At 46.1% G+C, this 18,022-nt stretch overlaps 11 protein-coding genes across 11 annotated transcripts; 7 read left to right on the top strand and 4 right to left on the bottom strand.

The window, feature by feature from the left end:
* Positions 1-1,816: 1,816 nt before the first annotated feature.
* On the top strand, positions 1,817-2,444 carry HD556DRAFT_1302865 (uncharacterized protein; the record flags this gene model as incomplete). Its single annotated transcript, XM_041299555.1, has 2 exons — positions 1,817-2,006; positions 2,143-2,444. The coding sequence occupies 2 exons, from the start codon at positions 1,817-1,819 to the stop codon at positions 2,442-2,444; spliced, it is 492 nt and encodes a 163-aa protein (XP_041166844.1).
* Positions 2,445-2,594: 150 nt separating this feature from the next.
* HD556DRAFT_1224218 (uncharacterized protein) lies at positions 2,595-3,197 on the top strand (the record flags this gene model as incomplete). The annotated part of the gene is made up of 1 exon (XM_041296942.1): positions 2,595-3,197. A coding segment is annotated over one exon (603 nt), but the record flags the coding sequence as incomplete, so codon positions are not given.
* Positions 3,198-4,257: 1,060 nt separating this feature from the next.
* Positions 4,258-5,193, bottom strand: HD556DRAFT_1436342 (uncharacterized protein; the record flags this gene model as incomplete). The annotated part of the gene is made up of 1 exon (XM_041305558.1): positions 4,258-5,193. The coding sequence occupies one exon, from the start codon at positions 5,191-5,193 to the stop codon at positions 4,258-4,260; it is 936 nt and encodes a 311-aa protein (XP_041166842.1).
* A 1,331-nt stretch (positions 5,194-6,524) lies between these two features.
* On the top strand, positions 6,525-6,935 carry HD556DRAFT_1225119 (uncharacterized protein; the record flags this gene model as incomplete). Its single annotated transcript, XM_041296991.1, has 1 exon — positions 6,525-6,935. One exon carries the CDS (start codon positions 6,525-6,527, stop codon positions 6,933-6,935), a length of 411 nt encoding a protein of 136 aa, XP_041166841.1.
* A 561-nt stretch (positions 6,936-7,496) lies between these two features.
* On the top strand, positions 7,497-7,958 carry HD556DRAFT_1224615 (uncharacterized protein; the record flags this gene model as incomplete). Its single annotated transcript, XM_041296964.1, has 1 exon — positions 7,497-7,958. The coding sequence occupies one exon, from the start codon at positions 7,497-7,499 to the stop codon at positions 7,956-7,958; it is 462 nt and encodes a 153-aa protein (XP_041166840.1).
* A 611-nt stretch (positions 7,959-8,569) lies between these two features.
* On the bottom strand, positions 8,570-10,025 carry HD556DRAFT_1428517 (uncharacterized protein; the record flags this gene model as incomplete). The annotated part of the gene is made up of 9 exons (XM_041304719.1): positions 8,570-8,609; positions 8,795-8,881; positions 8,935-9,080; positions 9,129-9,257; positions 9,344-9,490; positions 9,512-9,532; positions 9,576-9,684; positions 9,739-9,882; positions 9,931-10,025. 9 exons carry the CDS (start codon positions 10,023-10,025, stop codon positions 8,570-8,572), a joined length of 918 nt encoding a protein of 305 aa, XP_041166839.1.
* Positions 10,026-10,317: 292 nt separating this feature from the next.
* On the top strand, positions 10,318-10,944 carry HD556DRAFT_1302861 (uncharacterized protein; the record flags this gene model as incomplete). Its single annotated transcript, XM_041299554.1, has 4 exons — positions 10,318-10,385; positions 10,437-10,499; positions 10,550-10,599; positions 10,658-10,944. The coding sequence occupies 4 exons, from the start codon at positions 10,318-10,320 to the stop codon at positions 10,942-10,944; spliced, it is 468 nt and encodes a 155-aa protein (XP_041166838.1).
* Positions 10,945-11,923: 979 nt separating this feature from the next.
* On the top strand, positions 11,924-13,489 carry HD556DRAFT_1436340 (uncharacterized protein; the record flags this gene model as incomplete). The annotated part of the gene is made up of 5 exons (XM_041305557.1): positions 11,924-11,993; positions 12,047-12,375; positions 12,426-12,540; positions 12,623-12,687; positions 12,749-13,489. 5 exons carry the CDS (start codon positions 11,924-11,926, stop codon positions 13,487-13,489), a joined length of 1,320 nt encoding a protein of 439 aa, XP_041166837.1.
* A 254-nt stretch (positions 13,490-13,743) lies between these two features.
* Positions 13,744-14,919, top strand: HD556DRAFT_1436339 (uncharacterized protein; the record flags this gene model as incomplete). The annotated part of the gene is made up of 5 exons (XM_041305556.1): positions 13,744-14,130; positions 14,176-14,381; positions 14,437-14,609; positions 14,661-14,771; positions 14,819-14,919. The coding sequence occupies 5 exons, from the start codon at positions 13,744-13,746 to the stop codon at positions 14,917-14,919; spliced, it is 978 nt and encodes a 325-aa protein (XP_041166836.1).
* Positions 14,920-15,018: 99 nt separating this feature from the next.
* Positions 15,019-16,089, bottom strand: HD556DRAFT_1224345 (uncharacterized protein; the record flags this gene model as incomplete). The annotated part of the gene is made up of 4 exons (XM_041296952.1): positions 15,019-15,201; positions 15,258-15,423; positions 15,472-15,665; positions 15,718-16,089. The coding sequence occupies 4 exons, from the start codon at positions 16,087-16,089 to the stop codon at positions 15,019-15,021; spliced, it is 915 nt and encodes a 304-aa protein (XP_041166835.1).
* A 1,376-nt stretch (positions 16,090-17,465) lies between these two features.
* On the bottom strand, positions 17,466-17,843 carry HD556DRAFT_1436336 (uncharacterized protein; the record flags this gene model as incomplete). The annotated part of the gene is made up of 1 exon (XM_041305555.1): positions 17,466-17,843. One exon carries the CDS (start codon positions 17,841-17,843, stop codon positions 17,466-17,468), a length of 378 nt encoding a protein of 125 aa, XP_041166834.1.
* Between the last annotated feature and the right edge of the window lie 179 nt (positions 17,844-18,022).

Raw genomic sequence — 18,022 nt, 5'->3', positions numbered from 1 at the left:
TTAGTTGAGGGGACGAATAGCAAACTACTCGGAAGACTGCGCCGAGCGTGTGCACCAGAGTTGGGAGAGGATGAGTGCGTAGCAGAAGTAACCAGGGACAAGATACCTACGAACTGGCCGGATCACTTCAAAGAGGCCATTCAGCACCTCAACGAGTGCACCATCCCAGCCTTCCAATACTCCCTGAAAGAGCTATTACTGGGCTTGGTCATTAACACACCTGTCACACCGCTGGACGTCATTGTTTCCACCATCTCACAAAACGACACCAACATTCACTCAGCTTATGCAGCGCAGCAATGACTCGACGCGCACTCTCACATGGTCACACACACTATCAAGCGTAAGCTCAAGTTTGATCGAAGAGTACTATTATCAGGAACAGGTGAAGTCATATTTTCACCCGGTCAGTTAGTACAGGTATATGCTAATGAACTTGACAGCACCTTCAAATCATCACAGAAACTAATCCTGCGATGGTCAGCACCACAACGAGTGGTGTCCCAAAGAGGCACTTCGTACGCCCTCTCCATGCTGGAAGGATTTCCCATGCTGGGATGGTACCATGCAAGGCGCTTACGTCGCTTCATACCCCGCTCCAGAACGGCGCTGGCAGAGCTACAGAAGGAAACAGAAGGTGTTGTGGGAGCAATGAAGACATATGGACGATACATGCACAGCCAGCGCCCAATCCTACCCCCCTCGAGTTCGTTGCACTAGATACACCGTTCAGAGATGCGACCCAGGAGTGTCGCATTTGTTGGGAGGGGTACATGTGTTGGTAGGGGTTATGCAGAGGCTAGGTCAGAGGCAGGAGAGCAGGAGGTGTCAGAGGTCTTAGGGCAGTAGAGGTGTCGGAGGTCCTGGTTAGGTCTTAGCAGTAGCACATGTGGCTTGTAGTCTGCACTCCAACCACAAGCAGTGTCCTTGTGTTTGCTTGTCACCCGTTCGTCGTACCAACTCAACATACTCACAGGCACAGTAGTGTTAGGGTTACTGTCTTCCACTGCATTTGCAAACTCCTTCCTTCCTCTCCTCACACTGACACAGATCCTCTCAGGAATGCTTACATTTGTAATCCCTTGGATGTACATTTCTTCTTTTGGTTCCTTTGCATCTTACTCAACGGTCTCCTTGCAGTTCACTGCTACATTGCTCCCATTTCCTAACTGCTCTCCCTCTCCGCAGGCTACTATTCATGGATGTTGGCACAGAGATCCACGTGAGAACGTGAGCATCAACAGCTGCTATCACATTTTCAACTTACACATTTTCAATCTCAACTACCCACCAACCAATCATTTGTTACTGTTCCTACAACTTTCAAAACCCCACTACTCGTGCATTGCTGCCAACTTTCGATGTCTGTCTTGCCTCAGATCCACTGGTATGCCAGGTTCATTTTTCTCAATGTAGTCCAGCTCTCACATATCCATTTGCAGCACAACAATGCTGGTGATGACCTGATTTGTGATGAAGCTTTTATTCCTCATCTATCCAATTCGCCGGCCATAGGGCGCTGGAGAGCATAGAAATGGCTGGTTGTGTTACTACTTGCAGATCAGCTTTGAAGACCTTCCGCATGTATTGCTTTTCTTATACGTGAGATTCACATTTTGGGATTATTGATATAAGTGATACGAAAATGCATGCTGCTACAATATCTCTACTGTCCTGACCATGTCTGGAATAGAAGAAAGGTCCTTGACTTGTGCAATAATATCATGATCTGACGCGATTCTCTTGTATTCCCCGCTGCACTGATGCGCTAGCAAAAATGTGTTAAAAGGTTGCCCAAGGTGAGCAGCCAATCACAATGCTCAATCACAGTCAAGAACGGAAGAGGGAAGAAGAACAAAGGAAGAGGAGTGAGAGGTTTCGCCTCAAAGATGGCAAGGGTTCAGAGAATGGCCGCTATCTTGATAATAGGAGGAATGCGCATGACAGCCACAGACATACTCAACGCACATACCAACCTACTCCCTTTCCAACAGCTGCTAAGGAAAGTATGCTGTTGTGTGACACTGCGAATGTCTACCCTCCCGACCACACATCCACTCCATGCTGAATTACGCAAAGCACTCCATCAAAGAAAACGACACAGGACTCTCATGCACAACCTCCTATGCAAATTCAACATAGATCCCAGAACCATAGAGAAAGTCAACACAGTACGACACAATCCAAAATGGGAACTGGACGCACAGATAGAGATAGCGGCATCCAAGGAAGAAGCAGTCCAAGCCGATGAAGCAGCAGATGAGGAAGTTAGAATCTACTCGGATGGATCAGCAATAGACAGGGGAGTAGGAGCAGCAGCAGTATTGACAAGGGAAGGAAGAAAACTGAAGATCCTGCACTTCCACCTAGGACCAGCCTTGCAGCATACAGTATATAAAGCAGAAATCGTTGAAATGATCCTGGCCGTGGAACTCCTGAGATGAGAGCAAGGCAAGCCAACAGCAGTCATTGGTGTCGAAAACCAAGCAGCAATACTCGCAACACAATCCTTCACAACCAACCCAGGCCACTATCTGATGGACATGTTCCATAGAATTCTCGAACAAGCACTAATCAAATGAGACGAGGACAACCTGAGGATACGCTGGACCCCAGGGCATGTGGACATCGAGGGAAACGAGCTAGCAGATGTTGAGGCAAAGAAAGCAGCAGGAGGACATTCGAGTGCCCCACCTGTTCTACCTAACTGCCTTCGCAAGCACAGACACGATGGTCCCAATACCATCGCTACCCTCCCATGCAGCAAATCAGCACTCAAACAGCAATACTACAATCAGCTGAAGAAAGAGGGACAAACCATAATGCACGAATCACCACGTTACCCACTGCCCAAGAAGATTGATGACGGAGTCCCATCGAACCAATTCCAGAAACTAGTTGCAGGCCTTCCCCAAAGGCAAGCCAGCCTCCTAATGCAGTTGAGAATGGGTCATGCCCCACTCAACAAGCACCTCCACCGCATAAAGAGGGCTGAAACACCGCTATGCCCCGCCGGTGAAACCTGTGAAGAGTCTGTGCATTATTTCCTGATGTCATGCACCACATACCGCACCCAGAGAGATGCCCTACGTAGATCAATCCCGAACCGTGCATACCACATCTGCAGTCTCCTCAACAACAACAAGCACATCTCCAACTTGTTCAAGTATATTGCTGCCACGAAGCGCCTAGAATGAGAGTCTGGGAACGTCGCAGACAAAGATTTAATAGGGGAGTTCAAAGCTGGATTTCGAGGCCGATTTGGATGTGGATTTGGACTTGGATTTGGACGCTAAAAACGTCCAAATCCGATTTCAACTTTGACAACCCTCGATTTCAACCTGATTTCAATGGATTTGACACTAACTGTTTTCGCTTACCTAAGTGCTTGCTGCGTCGGAGTTCAAATTACCGTAGTACAATGGTTAGCATAGGATACGTGAAAACTGTTTTGAAACCACCATGCCTTTTCAAACTGAGCGCCAGCAGGCTGCTGAATCAGTGCTCAAGTCATACATTGCAGCTCTTCTGGCAGAATCCCATATTCTCGCTGATCCCATGTCTTCCTCTAGCTCTGGTTCTTCTGATTGAAGCTCCGATGACTTCTTGTGAATCTGATGACAACCCAATGCCTACTACCAGAAAAGTTTTGCATGGTGTGGTAGGCACATTGTACTCTCGAAGATACCTTGTCAACAGGGAGCCAATAGTCAAGAGTGGTGAAAATTTAGTCGCCCCAAGTATATGTTCGAGTAACCCCTGACGGCTAGATGCGTGTATTATGTAAGTCACATTGTGCATATTTCAGAGTCCGACCCACATTGCCGAATGTTGCTGCTGAACCAGCCGAAATCCATCCCAAATCCACCAAAGCTGATTTCATTTTTGAAAAATGAAATCCACATCCAAATTTACATCCAAATCAGCCTCGAAATCCAGCTTTGAACACCCCTAATAATTGAAAGGAACTGAGCCACCTTGTTCCCTGTGCATACCCAGACTCATCCCTCAGTACACACCCGTGAAGATCCAAGCCCAAGAAAACCTAGTGTAACCGTGCATACACCCCACCCCTCCATTAGCCGTAGGTTGGCTTCCAATGCTCCACTACCCCAAACCCCCATATGGGGTGCGAGCCAATGGTCCTTAATTACACCAACACCAGAAGAATCAATAGAACGTCGTAGTATATAGCATGTACTGTCTACATTGGGCTTTGCCCTAAGAAGACATTAAATAGGATTTTTAAAAAAATGCTCAATCGCTCAATTCTGGATCAACTGACTCCTGTGCTTCAGGGAACTCACTAGATGAATGCTGTGATGGAGACCCAGGCGCGGGCCAATAACCTTTCTCATTCTCCGTGTCGTCAAGGTCAGGCAGCTCCACCAAGCTAGATGACTGTGCAAAGTCAGGAAGTTCAAGGAGATAATGATTCCATGGACAAATAAGCAAGAATTTCTGCAAGGTGGGTTGTGGAGATGAGAACTGAATCAGCTTGTCTTCCGCAGTGATCACCAGATCATGAAGCCCATCAGCCTTGACTTCATATATCTCCCGGTCATGAGCTCGACTCCATTTGAGTGCTGTGACATGAAATGCAATGCAAGGAAGATGCAGTCTGCAGTTCCTGAAATGAGGTGCGTTCAGATTGTCAAGCCAGGTGCAAAGTTTCAGAGGCAAATCTACAGCCATGACATGTTGAAGGAAGGAGATCAATGCCTGAATGTCATCTTTGGACAGGGATGACAGGGTATATGGTGGAGCCTTGTATAGAGTAACATTGGCCGGAAGACAGCTATTGAATTCAGATGATTGTCCCACCCAGTCCAGGGCACTTATGTCACCCGACTGAGCTACGACCTCCTGCAAGAGCCTCCCAAGCTCCTGTTTCTTCTTCTCGCCATAAATGACAGGTAGATTGACGTCAAAGATAACAAATAATGAATATACAATATTTTCCTGCCATGTGGTGACATGGACCGACACCCATTGAAGTTTCTCCCAGGCGTCTCTCATTCCCAGACGGAAGGCGATGAGGGCCTGTGCATTGATGCCTGTCGCATCTCGCATCTCCTGGATTATTGCAAGGGAGTCCTTGTGGTTAGAAGAGCGATCGTCGAGATATAGGGACCAATCCTTCTGATAAAATAGGTCAAATTCGTTGTAATGTACGTTGTCTAATGCCCTCATTCCCACTTGGATGTGTAAATAAGCCTGAAGTGCAAGATTTGCAAAAGCAGTATCGACACATAGATCTGGAGTTGACTGTGTCAGGAGCACTCACTTCCACGATACCACAGGCAAGAGAGATTGGATTTGGACGAGTGGTAGTGAGCTCTTAGACACGCAGAATTGCTTCGTCACATTGATTTGCATTAAAAAGGGCGATAGCCTGATGGCTGTTGTGTAAGTAGCGAGTGCATCAGACACAATCAATGTACCTTAATCAAGAGTAGAAGAGGAGTCTAACCTTGAAAGACCCACATGCCCCTCAGAACGATGGCAACCCTCAAGACAATGCCCACAAGAGCGAGCTTCTATATGAGACCTTCTTCCACCCACCACCCGAGAATGACTACGTCAACCCAAACTATGTATATGAACCTCCGGTATGTGACTTCAGCCCAATTACTGACTCCCAAATCTCTCGTGCAATCACAAGATTAGCCCCTTTCAAAGCTCCAGGCCCCAACAGAATCAGCAACGTTGTTTTTCGCAAATGCGCCACCAATCTCATGCCCTTCATGGGCCCGATCTTTCGAGCCACGTTCAGCCTCAATATCTATCCCGCCCAATGGAAAAAATCCTCAACCATCATACTGCACAAACCAGGACGACTGGATTATAGTCTTCCCAAGGCATATAGACCCATTACACTGCTGGACACCATGGCCAAGATTTTCTCGTCCTGCGTTGCGGATGACATAACGTACATAGCTGAACAGCACAATCTCCTCCTGCCTACTCACTTCAGAGGCAGACCAGGACACTCCACGACTGACTCTCTTCACCTGCTCACTAAGTTCATAACCAATGCATGGGCATCAAAAGAAAGCTACGTATCCCTCCTCCTCCTAGATGTGAAAGCAGCTTTCCCCAGTGTTATTGTAAACAGATTGATGCACAACCTCAAGAAGGCAAGAATCCCCAATGAGTACATATCATGGTACTGCAACCGTCTTGCAGAAAGAACCACCATACTCTCATTCGACGACTTCACCTCAAACCCATTCAATGTTCACGATGGTGTAGACCAAGGCTGTCCACTCTCCCCTCTCACTTTCATCTTTTACAATGCTGACGTACTCCGCATCCCCAGCCCGAACCCCTGCAAAGGAGAACTAGGACTTGACTTCATAGATGACATCGCCCTCGCAGCAAGAGCCAAATCCTTCGATAAAGCTAACAATAAACTCACTGCTATGATGGAACACCAAGGAGGAGCCCTAGATTGGAGCTGTGACCACAACACCATATTTGAACTCAACAAAACTGCCCTAATCTGCCTATCTAGAAGACGCATGCAGAACCCTGCCAATCCAAGGAAAACTGTCCTGGCACTGAGACCTTCAATCACGATATATGGCCATACTATTCATCCCTTGCACTCACACAAGTTTTTAGGAGTCATCATTGACCAAGAACTCAGATTCAAAGAACACGCGGCACACGCTCTCATGAAAGGCACCACCTACATCATGGCATGTAACAGGATGGTCAAGGTAACCAAAGGTATCAAAGGTAAACTGATGCACAGACTCTTCAAAAGCGTAGTACTGCCAAAAATGATGTACGTGGCAGACGTCTGGTGCTCGGGTCTAGTATCCAAAGGTAATAGTCACAAATCCAGGGGTAGGGGAGCTAGAGGTTTCGCCTCAAAAATGGCACAAGTACAGAGAATTGCCTCCACCCTCATCACTGGGGGAATGTGATCAACAGCCTCTGATATCCTAGACATCCATGCTAACATACTGCCTGTTCAACAGAATCTCCAAAAAGCCTGCCACAGAGCATCCCTGAGAATGGCCACCCTTCCGCAGTCCCACCCCCTGCACAAAGAGATTGCATCAGCCTATCACTTCTGCGCCAAACACAATTTCGACAAGAAGAAACATTACCTGTCACCCCTTCACAACCTCGCCAATGAGTTAAAGATCGACCCCACACACACAGAAACCATCAACCCCATATGCCACTACCCAAAGTGGAAGCCAGACGTCGTTCTCAGCATAGCCAACAAAGCGAAGGAGGCACTTACCAAAGATGCAGAAGCCGATGAAGACATAAGAGTATACTCAGATAGATCAGCAGTCGATGGAGGGGTAGGAGCAGCAGCAGTGATGATGGAAGCGGGAAGAAAGATCAGGGAAAGAATATTCCACCTAGGGAGCACAGAGGAACACACAGTGTACGAAGGAGAAGTGGTGGGAATGGTATTAGCAGTGCAGTTGATCAAGGAGGAGATCGAGATGAGAAGGGGAGTGCCATGCACCATGGCACTGGGGGTAGACAACCAAGCTGTGATCAGAGCAACCACCTCATTTCAATCGAAACCTGGGCACTACCTCATTGACATCTTCCACGACGATCTCAGAGAGATCCTCCCAGATGACAACGGCAGGAAGCTTACCATACATTGGGCCGCAGGGCACACCGGCATCCCAGGCAATGAAGAAGCAGACGAACTCGCAAAGAAGGCAGCCCACAGAGAGTCATCGCCTCCACACCTGATCCCAGAATCACTCCGCAGAAAGGGCCGCACTCCTGCCCTCACCATCCTCCCCATCAGCAAGTCCGCTCTGAAACAGACCTTCAATGACAAGATCAGAGAAGAGGCACACAAAATATGGAGAAAGTCCCCGCGCCATCCCAAACTCAGCAGCATAGACGCCTCTGCCCCTTCCAACCACTTCGCCCTGCATCATAGAGGAACTTCCCACCGCCACATCAGGTAATCGACTTGAGTTTGACAAAGATTTAGCTAGCTTTATTTAATGTATAATATTGAAAATATACATCACAATTGTAGATCATATGATAAAGCAATAGATAGGCAGCTTACGTTGGTGAAATCTCCCAAAGCCACAATATTGACAGACCTATGGTACAAATTTGTGATTTACTAGCACACTGGTGTATTGTTGGAAGATGTGTCTATTATTGCATGGCTAGCTTCCAATGGCAGAACATGTAATCATCAACAGTGTGCTTGACAATGATATTGACCTAACAAAGTGTTAGGCCACGATCTTGACTTATGATACCTTATCAAGATGCCAGTTTTCAGCCAGATATGTCTGGCTTTGGATAGGCAGCTTCTGATTGCAGAAGCCACCATTGATGACAGTGTATAGCACCAGGCTATCATATTGTAGTAAGGTGCTGATTATCTATCCATCATGTCTGGCTTTACAATCACTGACAGTGTGCCAGCACATGATATTGAGTTATCATGCTATAACAAATTGTTGATCTTATATTAGACACAACTACTGTTACATGGGTGACTTCCAGTGGTAGGTTCTGTAATCACTCACAGTGTGCCAGGACATGGTATTGTCTTACATTACACTATCAAGCTGAGGATTTTCTGTCGAGCATGTCTACTATTACAGGGGGAGCTTCTGATGCCAGAAAATCTCATGAAGAAGGCTTCTAATGCTCAGTTTTCTTACTGCATTAATTCAGGGGTGTTTTAGTCACATAGCAAGTATACATCAATTACATTACAAAATAATACAGTTACAAAACAGTAAATAACTAATTGATCTCGGCAGTGGCTAGTTCTCACAAGGCAGCACATTTTTCCCGAATCTTGGCCAGCGCGCTGTTTTTGCTGATACTGCGCTGAGGGGAAGAAGAATTAGGCAATATGTGACTATGAAAGGTGTAAATTTAGACAGCTTAGAGGTGAAAAGGTGCATTATGAACCGTGTCCACCACATCATCAGGTCAGTAACCTCCTTAATTTCGTCAGGATCCTCTAGTAAATCAAGAATGCTATGATAAAAATTTTCCGAGTCCGTGACCGTGTCGGTACGGGAAAATACTGATGATGAACTTAGGGCAAACCAAATCTGAAGATAAAATCAGCTGCAGAAGGCATGCACAATTAATTTGCATACCTGTGTAGCAACATAAGCTAGAGAGCCTTTAGTGACAGATTTCATACCATGCAGGTAAGCGTTGCCAGAGCGCATAGCCTTGGGCTCCTTATTCACCGAGCTCGGAGACGTAAAAACATGTTTGAACCCCTATATTCACTGCTCTTCAAACTCTGTTTGGTTCTGAGGAGTGTTATAATAGACAATTGATATAATGGTGGAAATACTTACTCTACGTCTGACCAGTCAAGGCCGGTGGGGCAGAGCAACCTACTGGTAACTTCATGATTGAACCCACAGTCCAATTTGATATTCTGGGAGAGGGGAGGTATAAGTGGCTGTTCTCTGGGCATAAGCCATTCCAGGACAGCAGATTTAAGGGTCTTGGTATCATGACCTCACACACCAGATGCTCCTTTACCTAGCTGCAAAGGATGAGTACGAAGATATTGTAGAATGAAAACTTACTAATTCTCCCACATGAATAATATCCTCCTCCTCGCCGTCGGTTAGACGAGCTAAAAGACCAGAATAGGAATCTATTAATTCTACGAACACCCTATGTTCACATCGGACACTACATTGAAAAAATTGATGTCCTTGTAACAGATAAAGATCAAATTGAACTCACTCTGCTGGATAATCCTCGATGAGGGTGTCCTGTAATTCTTCAAGTCGTAGTATACCAGCAGTCAGAAGAGCAGGGAAATTACAAAGGGCAAATACAGTCCAACCAAAGTGTCGGCCGTGAAGTACCAGGGGATTTGATGAATTGCTGATGAAGAGCAAGTCAGTATGTCAGTGGGTTACTGCTTAAAAGAACACTTGCGCCTTTTTACGCGGGCCCGTGTGTAGCGCCGAAGCACTACGCTTACGCGTAGAATTTCCAGGAGAAGGATTGTTCTCATCACCACTCATGAATTGGAGGTAGGTTGGCTCTGAAAATTGGCAGTAAACGAGGGCCTTTATATACCCAAACATATATGCCATCAATATATATATATTAACCTTGCCATCCTGTTTTTTTTTTCAAAAAAAAAGCCCTCACTATCTGAGCGCCATAGATGTCGTAATCTATGGCAAATGCGAGGGCTTAAACGAGCCTTCGAAGTATGTAAAAAAGAGGATGGCGCAACTTCATGCGCCATCATTGTGATAAAGATATATCTATAGAACTGCAACTGCTTTTGCAGCTTTTGTACCTCCTCCGATGCCCAGTTCACCCCTTCAAGAGAATTTGCGACAATGCGTCGACATTGGAAGCAATATCACACTAAAGTAAGCTTTTCAGTATGTACACAAGATGCAAACCCATGAAGTTACCTCAAGGTTCCAATTTTCTCTGCTGCATACATCGCAAAACACAGAGGGAGATGGGCTGCGTGGAATTGAGTGAGTAATGAAGTGTTATAGAAAACAACTCAAAACCAACGTTACTACAGGCAACTCCTTCGAACAAAAAGATTGATTGATTCAGAAACTCAGACGATAGGTGAGATTTCACAATTCAATTGTGAGACTGTATGGCGGGTCTGAAAAACATGGCCTAGGTACTGATGAAGAATCTATAAGCGGATTAGAATCTGAGCTGCACCATGTCAAGGAACAACTAGAGAACGCCGAAATTCACATTACTTACCTTTCAGAACGGGTGGGGCCATACAGGCATCAATGGCTGGAACATTACTACCACACCGAGAACCTCAAGTGTTGCATGCCTGATTCTGTTGTTGTGCCCAACCTAGGTCAGATTCCAGAAGGTGCGGCTTCTCCTGCCTTCTGTCCAGAGCTCTTCGGTTGGGAGGAGGAAGGCTCAGAACTGAGAGCGTCGCTGTGATCTACAAGGGCACACCTGCACGGACGTATGTGATATCTATGTCCCAATCAAAATTGGGTTGCATAACAAAGGATACGCTTACAATTTCTATGTCAAACAGGTGATGATCTCAGGGGCTAGGCGCCGTGCCTGTATACCACACTCTATTCACTACATATACGAACTATGATTGATATCAGTGCCCGAACGTTAGATCTCAAGGGCAAAGTAAACGTCGACTTAAGCATGACAACATCTACAATTTATGAACATATAATAAAGTAGTGTAAATAATTGAAGACGTAGTAGAGTGAGGCTTAAGGCAATATGATTATGACAATATAGTAAGGAATAACACATTCCATTATGTTGAGATGGACATTGGGAAAAAAGGGTTAAGTTTAAGCAAGGAACACCCTGATATAGTGAACGACTATTTATTCAAACTCAGCCGGCAACGCCCGCAACCATGAATTCGAATATACGGTGGATCGGGAATTGCCGGCTGGGTCTGAATATCGAATCATTCACTTTATGTACCGTGTTTGCATACCAATTGTCTTCTTTCCATTTGCCAGCATAGTAATAATTAGGGTCAAGTAGTATACGTACCTACTTTACACTTAGCTTAAATGTGATTTTGTAGGGTAGTACTTGTGGTTTGCGCGCACCTCACAATAGTTGATGCCTATGCCCACCGGTCCACAATGTCAGGTGACCACCGTGACATAAGACAATGCAGTGTCATGATCCACAACCACAACTAACCATGATTAATTTGTACCACTGTCTGTAAGTATTAACTAATCCAAATAGTGATTCACTATATATACTGACCTTGTGCATTAACAGGTTTTCTTTTTCCTATCACAACCTCGAACACACTTAGTATTAGCACAATAGTTCGTATATACAAATAACATAGACTATCACCAGTAACAGTATGTCATGTCAAAGTTCAAGTTTGCTGTAACTTTAAGTTGACGTACCTTATACTAGAATGTCCAAACACGCCGGATCTGGTGGCGATGAACCGCCCTCAAAGTGTCACTGCACGATTGACGTCCAAGGTAAGTCGTCCTTGGTATAGTTAATATTCGGGTTATTCATGAGTACAATACAGTGAACCAGGCAGTACCACAGGCACTGTATGATAATGGTGCATGGGAAATCCTTGCCAAATTCCTCACCACATCGATGTCTCTATCCGAGGTAGACGACGCGCACATAGCGTACCTCGGCAACCGATACTTAGCAGATGAATGGGCAGAACCTCGACGCCTGCTCTTCTCCAGTGACCAAGATGACGCCAAATCCTTAGAAAACTTCACCAAGCTGTGGAAAACTCACATACCCAATCCACCAGAAAAGTCTTCCGTTTCTATCCCTGCATCAAGGAGGAACGGCTACTCGTCAAGTTCATGTGCTCAAAAATCATGCAAGTTATCCAAAGTATGTGAATGTCATGGCTGAAACATTTATAAATTGAACAATAAATTCAGGCTGCTTCTAAGTTCATCGCTGATAAGGCCGATGTTGGTGATGATGAAGAGGAGGAAGAGGAGTATGATGGAGAAGATTGGGATGGACCTTCTACGCAGTTGCCGATAGTCACAAGTTTGCCATGAACGTCGGCGAAATAGAGGTTGGCAGCAACCTTTGACGACATGGCGACTCAGTTCGAACAACATTTGCCCAGCTCATCTGAAGACAATCTCGCCTACAGAAGTCCCGAAAGCAGGATGTATTTACTTCGTGTTCAAAGTGGGTTTTTTGTTTTGTTTCTTTTTCAAAAAAGACGTATATATCACTCATTGTATCATAGGAACTACCACTCAATATGTTGCTGAACACCTTCGGAGGAAGGAATTTCCCCGTGATTGTGTCAGCCTGGTCAGCAGGACAGCTTTACGTGGTGGTGGATAGCCCCGCAACGATTGCAAAGTCCTTGCCCTTATCTCTTTATCTCGCAGTGAAAGAGTACTCCCGTATTGCCAAGGAAGAACATGAAGCGGTAGAATGCACGCAGTCCAAGTTTCCTCAACAAGCATGGGTGAGGATCAAGGACAGTAAGTACAGGGGTGACATTGCACAAGTTTTTGAGCAACTGCCGAATGGTCTAGTCGCAGTCTTAATTGTTGCACGTGATTTCCCCTATTCCATGCCTTCAGGATCTCGAGCGCTTATCCAGCGATCTCTCCTTCTGAACCAGAAGAGCGTTTCCGACATCATTCATGATGATGAAGTCGTGGGATGGAAATACAAGGGAGAAAGCTACTACATGGGCCTGCTGCTGAAGAACTTTCACCGCGACAGACTAGAACTCGTCACATCCCCTCATGTCAACGACATTCAGCTACACCTGGATTCTGGATGGAATCAACCGTTCTTGAATGAAACTGTGGTCGCGTTTTCGATGCAGTTCCTGTGCGTGGGCGATTGGGCGAGAGTCATCAAAGGCTCTCTTCGTGGAGAGCTTGGTCAGGTCGTCTCAACTGATCATACTTTGGGGACCCTAAGTTTGCAATCGGCTTTCAATGGGCATCTCAAGGAGATGGAAGTTTAACTCAAAGACATTGAATGGATCTTTCGAGTTGGCAATACTGTAAGAGTGGTGGCTGGTTCATACTTGGGCTTGGAAGGCCATATCATTCAAATATGCAGTGACATGTTTCACCTTTGTCAACATGCTACCAACGAGCAGGTATATCTCTGGTATAATTTCATTTCAATTGTCTAACACTTAGTGCACAGGTGGAAGTGTCTAAGTACTACTTAGATCAACGTCCGTTGAACCACACGGTGCACTCACAATTCCCAATGCAGCAAAATTTCGAACCTTCCGAGTTGGACTCCATTCAAATAGGAGATTTCATAGAAGTCTTGGAGGGTGAGCACATGGGGAAGCGCGGAGTCGTGGACTGGCTTGCTAAGGGGGACAACAAACTATGGCTCCGGGATATTTATACTATGGAAAGCATCGAGTCCAGTGGTGGATTGTCAAGTCTCTCGGTTCCCATAGCAATAGTTCAGCAGATGGACCTGACTGCAACAATTCAATACACAAAGGAAAGGGGTTATGACATCAGACCTGGAGACATTGTGACTGTTGTCCATGGGCCTGAGTATGAAGTGAAAGGCATTGTGCAAAGCGTAGACTTTCCAAACGCTCACTTGTCCATGCTGTGCGACAGTGATCACACACTGGTAAGTATCATCATCTTTACTGAAGCATATCTGACATTATGATAGATTAATGTTCCAATTGGATTTGTTATGAAAGTGCGCAACACCGCCTTGGACTCTTTCAAGAAGGATATTGGTCAAGAAGTTTTCATCATTGGAGGTGGCTATAAGGGCTATCGAGCCACACTCTATAGTCTTGGCGTCGAGGCTTGCACTGTCGCTATTCATGGGCAGATGTGTATCACAGTCAAACTTTGCGATGTTGTTACCAAGTGAGTAGCACTCATATTTCTATTTCTACAGCGATTCAAATATTTGCGACTTTAGGTATGAAATGCGGCTAAACGGGGTGATGCTTGAAGGCCCGGAGTTAATTTCGTTCTGTGTCATGCGGAAAAAATCGTACTTGGCACCGCCATGTCGGAGCACCACACCACCTATCAAAAAAATCCCCTCCAGCTCCTCGACTTCCATCATGGAACACATTCCCTCGTCATCTGGTGTGTGGTCCACCTGGTCTGCAAGCTTGGGTGATGCTGATGTGATGCAAGATTCTTCATTGAGTGTTAATCCAAACACATCGACATCCGACCCGTGGACTGTTGATAAACTCGATACTCAAGACAATATTGATGTTGGAGCAGAGAAACTCTCAGACAGTGGTGAGTGCCCAAAGGAGCCATTGCAGGCTTTGCTTATTCTATTACAGGCCCACTAGCTTGGTTGATGACCATGTGTCCTGCTTGTGCGCAGCATCTGAGTGAGGTATGCACGGTTCGCTGGTTTTCAGAACAGAACCTAGGCATTTAATGATACATGGTGAGCGGGTTAGCATTGATGGTGCAGGTATGAGGTGCGGAATGCAAGTGATATCAACTCCTGCGGATTTGACAGTGTATATCCTATCATTCAGGATTTCGACAGCAAAGGAGTATGAGCGGTCAAGCCAATCCTCATGGTCATTGTCTTTGAATGGGTCATCATTAGCGTGCTGCGTGCACAGACAATGGACCCAACACCCATTGCTGCAAGTCCTTGGGACGCCTTTGTGTCTGCAGTATTCACTGCATTGTGACTGACACAGGTGCTTCTCTACCCCGAACCATCAGACCATGATTATCAATAGGACGAATATATAGGATACATACCTCTTGCCGTTCTATACTTCGTTCGGACAAGAACCTTTTGTAAGCATGCTCTTCCACAAAATAAGCCCATCCTGAATTGAGACTTGGGTCGTGATCATCACTAGATATAGCCTTGCGCTTGAGTCGGAAGTTGGCATCAATGGCGAGAAATAACGCATACCGCCACCTGTTAAAACTTAACACATAGTCAACACATGCAGGATGTGTTTCTCACCTAATATTGGGTGGCAAATTCTCCCATCCATCAGGAATATTGATTCCTGTATGCGGACATGCTGGGCATGGTACCACACACTCGCCGTCTGACGTTGCTTCAATACCAATGGGATCATGGCCACGACCAGCACGCATAAGTTGCAATATGTGATGCCATTCTCGCATCATTCGCATAAATGCTGAGTAACGATCCTGAAAGGGAAAATTGATTGAATGTAATGGAGAGTTTCACATGTGACTGTACCTTGATTGGCGAGGTTCCTGTATTGTCTGAGCTCCTTGCTAAACTGTGGTAAAATTCATATGCAGATACTTTCGATTCGAAGGAGAGTAGATGAAATAATTCAAGAACACTGAAGGTTGCCACTGTTCGAGGATCAGTTGTAGTAGCTGGAAACCACCAAACCCGTAGAAGTTGCTTGTAGCGGATCTGTGCAGTTTCACATCTGCAGAAGTCGACTGCAATATCATGGATGCCGTGCGCGTCAATTACCGTAAATTCATCACAAGATACTGGCTGGGCATTGTAGCAGCGTTCACCAGGTGTATGGCCCAGCTGCACGTGCAATCCAAGAGTCTTCAATGTCACACTCTCAAAGAATTTGCTGTTCCACATCTGGTGACATTGCAATGAAATAAAAATAAGGAAAATTACAATGAAAAATACATATGTCTATGCGGTGAAGTGGATTGCTCAAGTGACGGTGAATGACACATGTCTGGCAGACCATTTCGACCCCAAAACAATCTCTACAGTGGTAAAGATGTGTGGTATTGTTGGTTCTGCAACGACAATTTAGAAGTGCACCCTTGCTACCACATCCTTCAAGACGAATGATCTCATCCAAGAAAGCAGAGCATTCAGGCAACCATTGTAACAGGGGATTGTCCTTCAAAAAACTAAAGTGAGCACCTAATTATCCTAAGTATTGAACACGTACTGCAGCGGTCCTTTTTTCGTTGGTATGTGTTCTGATTCCTGTACCTGAGGGTCGGGGTCTGTTAAGACCATGCACAAAGGGTAGGACTGATTCCAAGGGGCTTGGCTTCAGCTCATGCGCTGCGCCCCTTACCCGAGTATGTGCCCTTAACTTCAGAATGAAGTCCGGAGAAAGTCCAGTGAAGTCCGAAGGACTTCCGGAGAAGCGTGGGAAACTTCGGAAGGACTTTCCGGACGAGTGCGAGAAACTTCCGGATGAGTGCGGGAAAGTTCCGGAGGAACTTCCGGAAATTACGATGGAGTTTCGTCCTGACGGGGATATGTGTAATGGCTACTCAGGACAAGCCCTGAGTAGAAGGAAACAGAGGAAAGGCTGCAAGGACAAAGTCCGAAGCAGAATAGGTCCGGAGGACCGCGGGAAAGTTCCGGAGGAACATCCGGAAACTCGGAGGAATGGAGGATCGGATGAGTGGATGAGTGGAGGAGCGGAGGAGCAGAGGAGCAGAGGAGCAGAGCTCCGGCCTAGGGAATTCCTCCCTAGGCCTGAGATGGATGATTACTGAGTCGGAGGAATAGAACTGTTACGAGGACTCAGTGTGAAGACTAGTGCGAGGACTAATATGTGTATGATATTCAGACTGAGGAAATACAGGAGTATCTACTGGGGTTTATATACTAGAGGCAAGTCTGTGCAGATCAGTAAGCAGAGGGGTAAGGCTATGTACGAGCATGTGGAAATGTATTAGAAAATAAGACGGATCATAGGAAATGAACTCGGAGATGAAATGAGGTACGGAAAATGAGGAAGTCTAACTCAAGAAGGAACATACAAAGGGATAAGGCACGGAAGATAGACGCGGGTCGGATCCGGATGTCCGGAGATGAATGCGTGATAGGTCTGGGTCCGGAACGCAAGGAAGATAGACGTGGGTCGGGTCTGGATGTTCGGAAGTCCGGAGACAGGTGATTACCATAAGGGGATGGGCGCTGATTTAAGGTTTGGGTTCGGACATGACAGATAGGTCGGATCCGGAGATCCGGAGATGTGGATATCAGATCTGGCGTCCGGATATCAGATGCAGGAGTACAGGGATCCGGACGGATAGAGGATTGGGTCTGGAGACATGGACAGGAGGTCCGGAGGTCCGGATGAGGCGTGGGAACGTCGTCAGATGTTGGTCCGGAATGCGGGATATGACAGGGTCTTGATATATGGTTTCATTCCAATCATTGGCACTCGGTAAAATAGGAGACGAGGGGATTGGAACTTCATCGGCGGGTTGAGAAAGCATGTATGTAGTGTCGACGGACATCTTGCCATTGTGCTGTATTCCATAGGAATGAAAACAGTTGTATGCAGGTGCAGGACAAGCCTCATTCACATCAACATAGCGCGAGAACTTGGCTTTCTTGCTTGGTCGGCCCACCATGATGCGCCAGTTATTGAATGAACATCGTGTAGATTCATGTTGTGCACCCCATCCAGCACACAAGTGATGAGTAAATAAGTCTCATTCGTTCGCGGTCCCACCAGGGGGCATGGATGGAGCTAAGGAACCATGTAAAAAAAGGTCTGGATAGAGGGTGAGGATGCGACTGCACCACTTGG

The sequence above is a fragment of the Suillus plorans genome, assembly GCF_016647745.1.
Source record: "Suillus plorans strain S12 chromosome Unknown HD556scaffold_2, whole genome shotgun sequence".
Taxonomy (NCBI): domain Eukaryota; kingdom Fungi; phylum Basidiomycota; class Agaricomycetes; order Boletales; family Suillaceae; genus Suillus; species Suillus plorans.
This window is presented reverse-complemented; position numbering and strand designations above follow the sequence as displayed.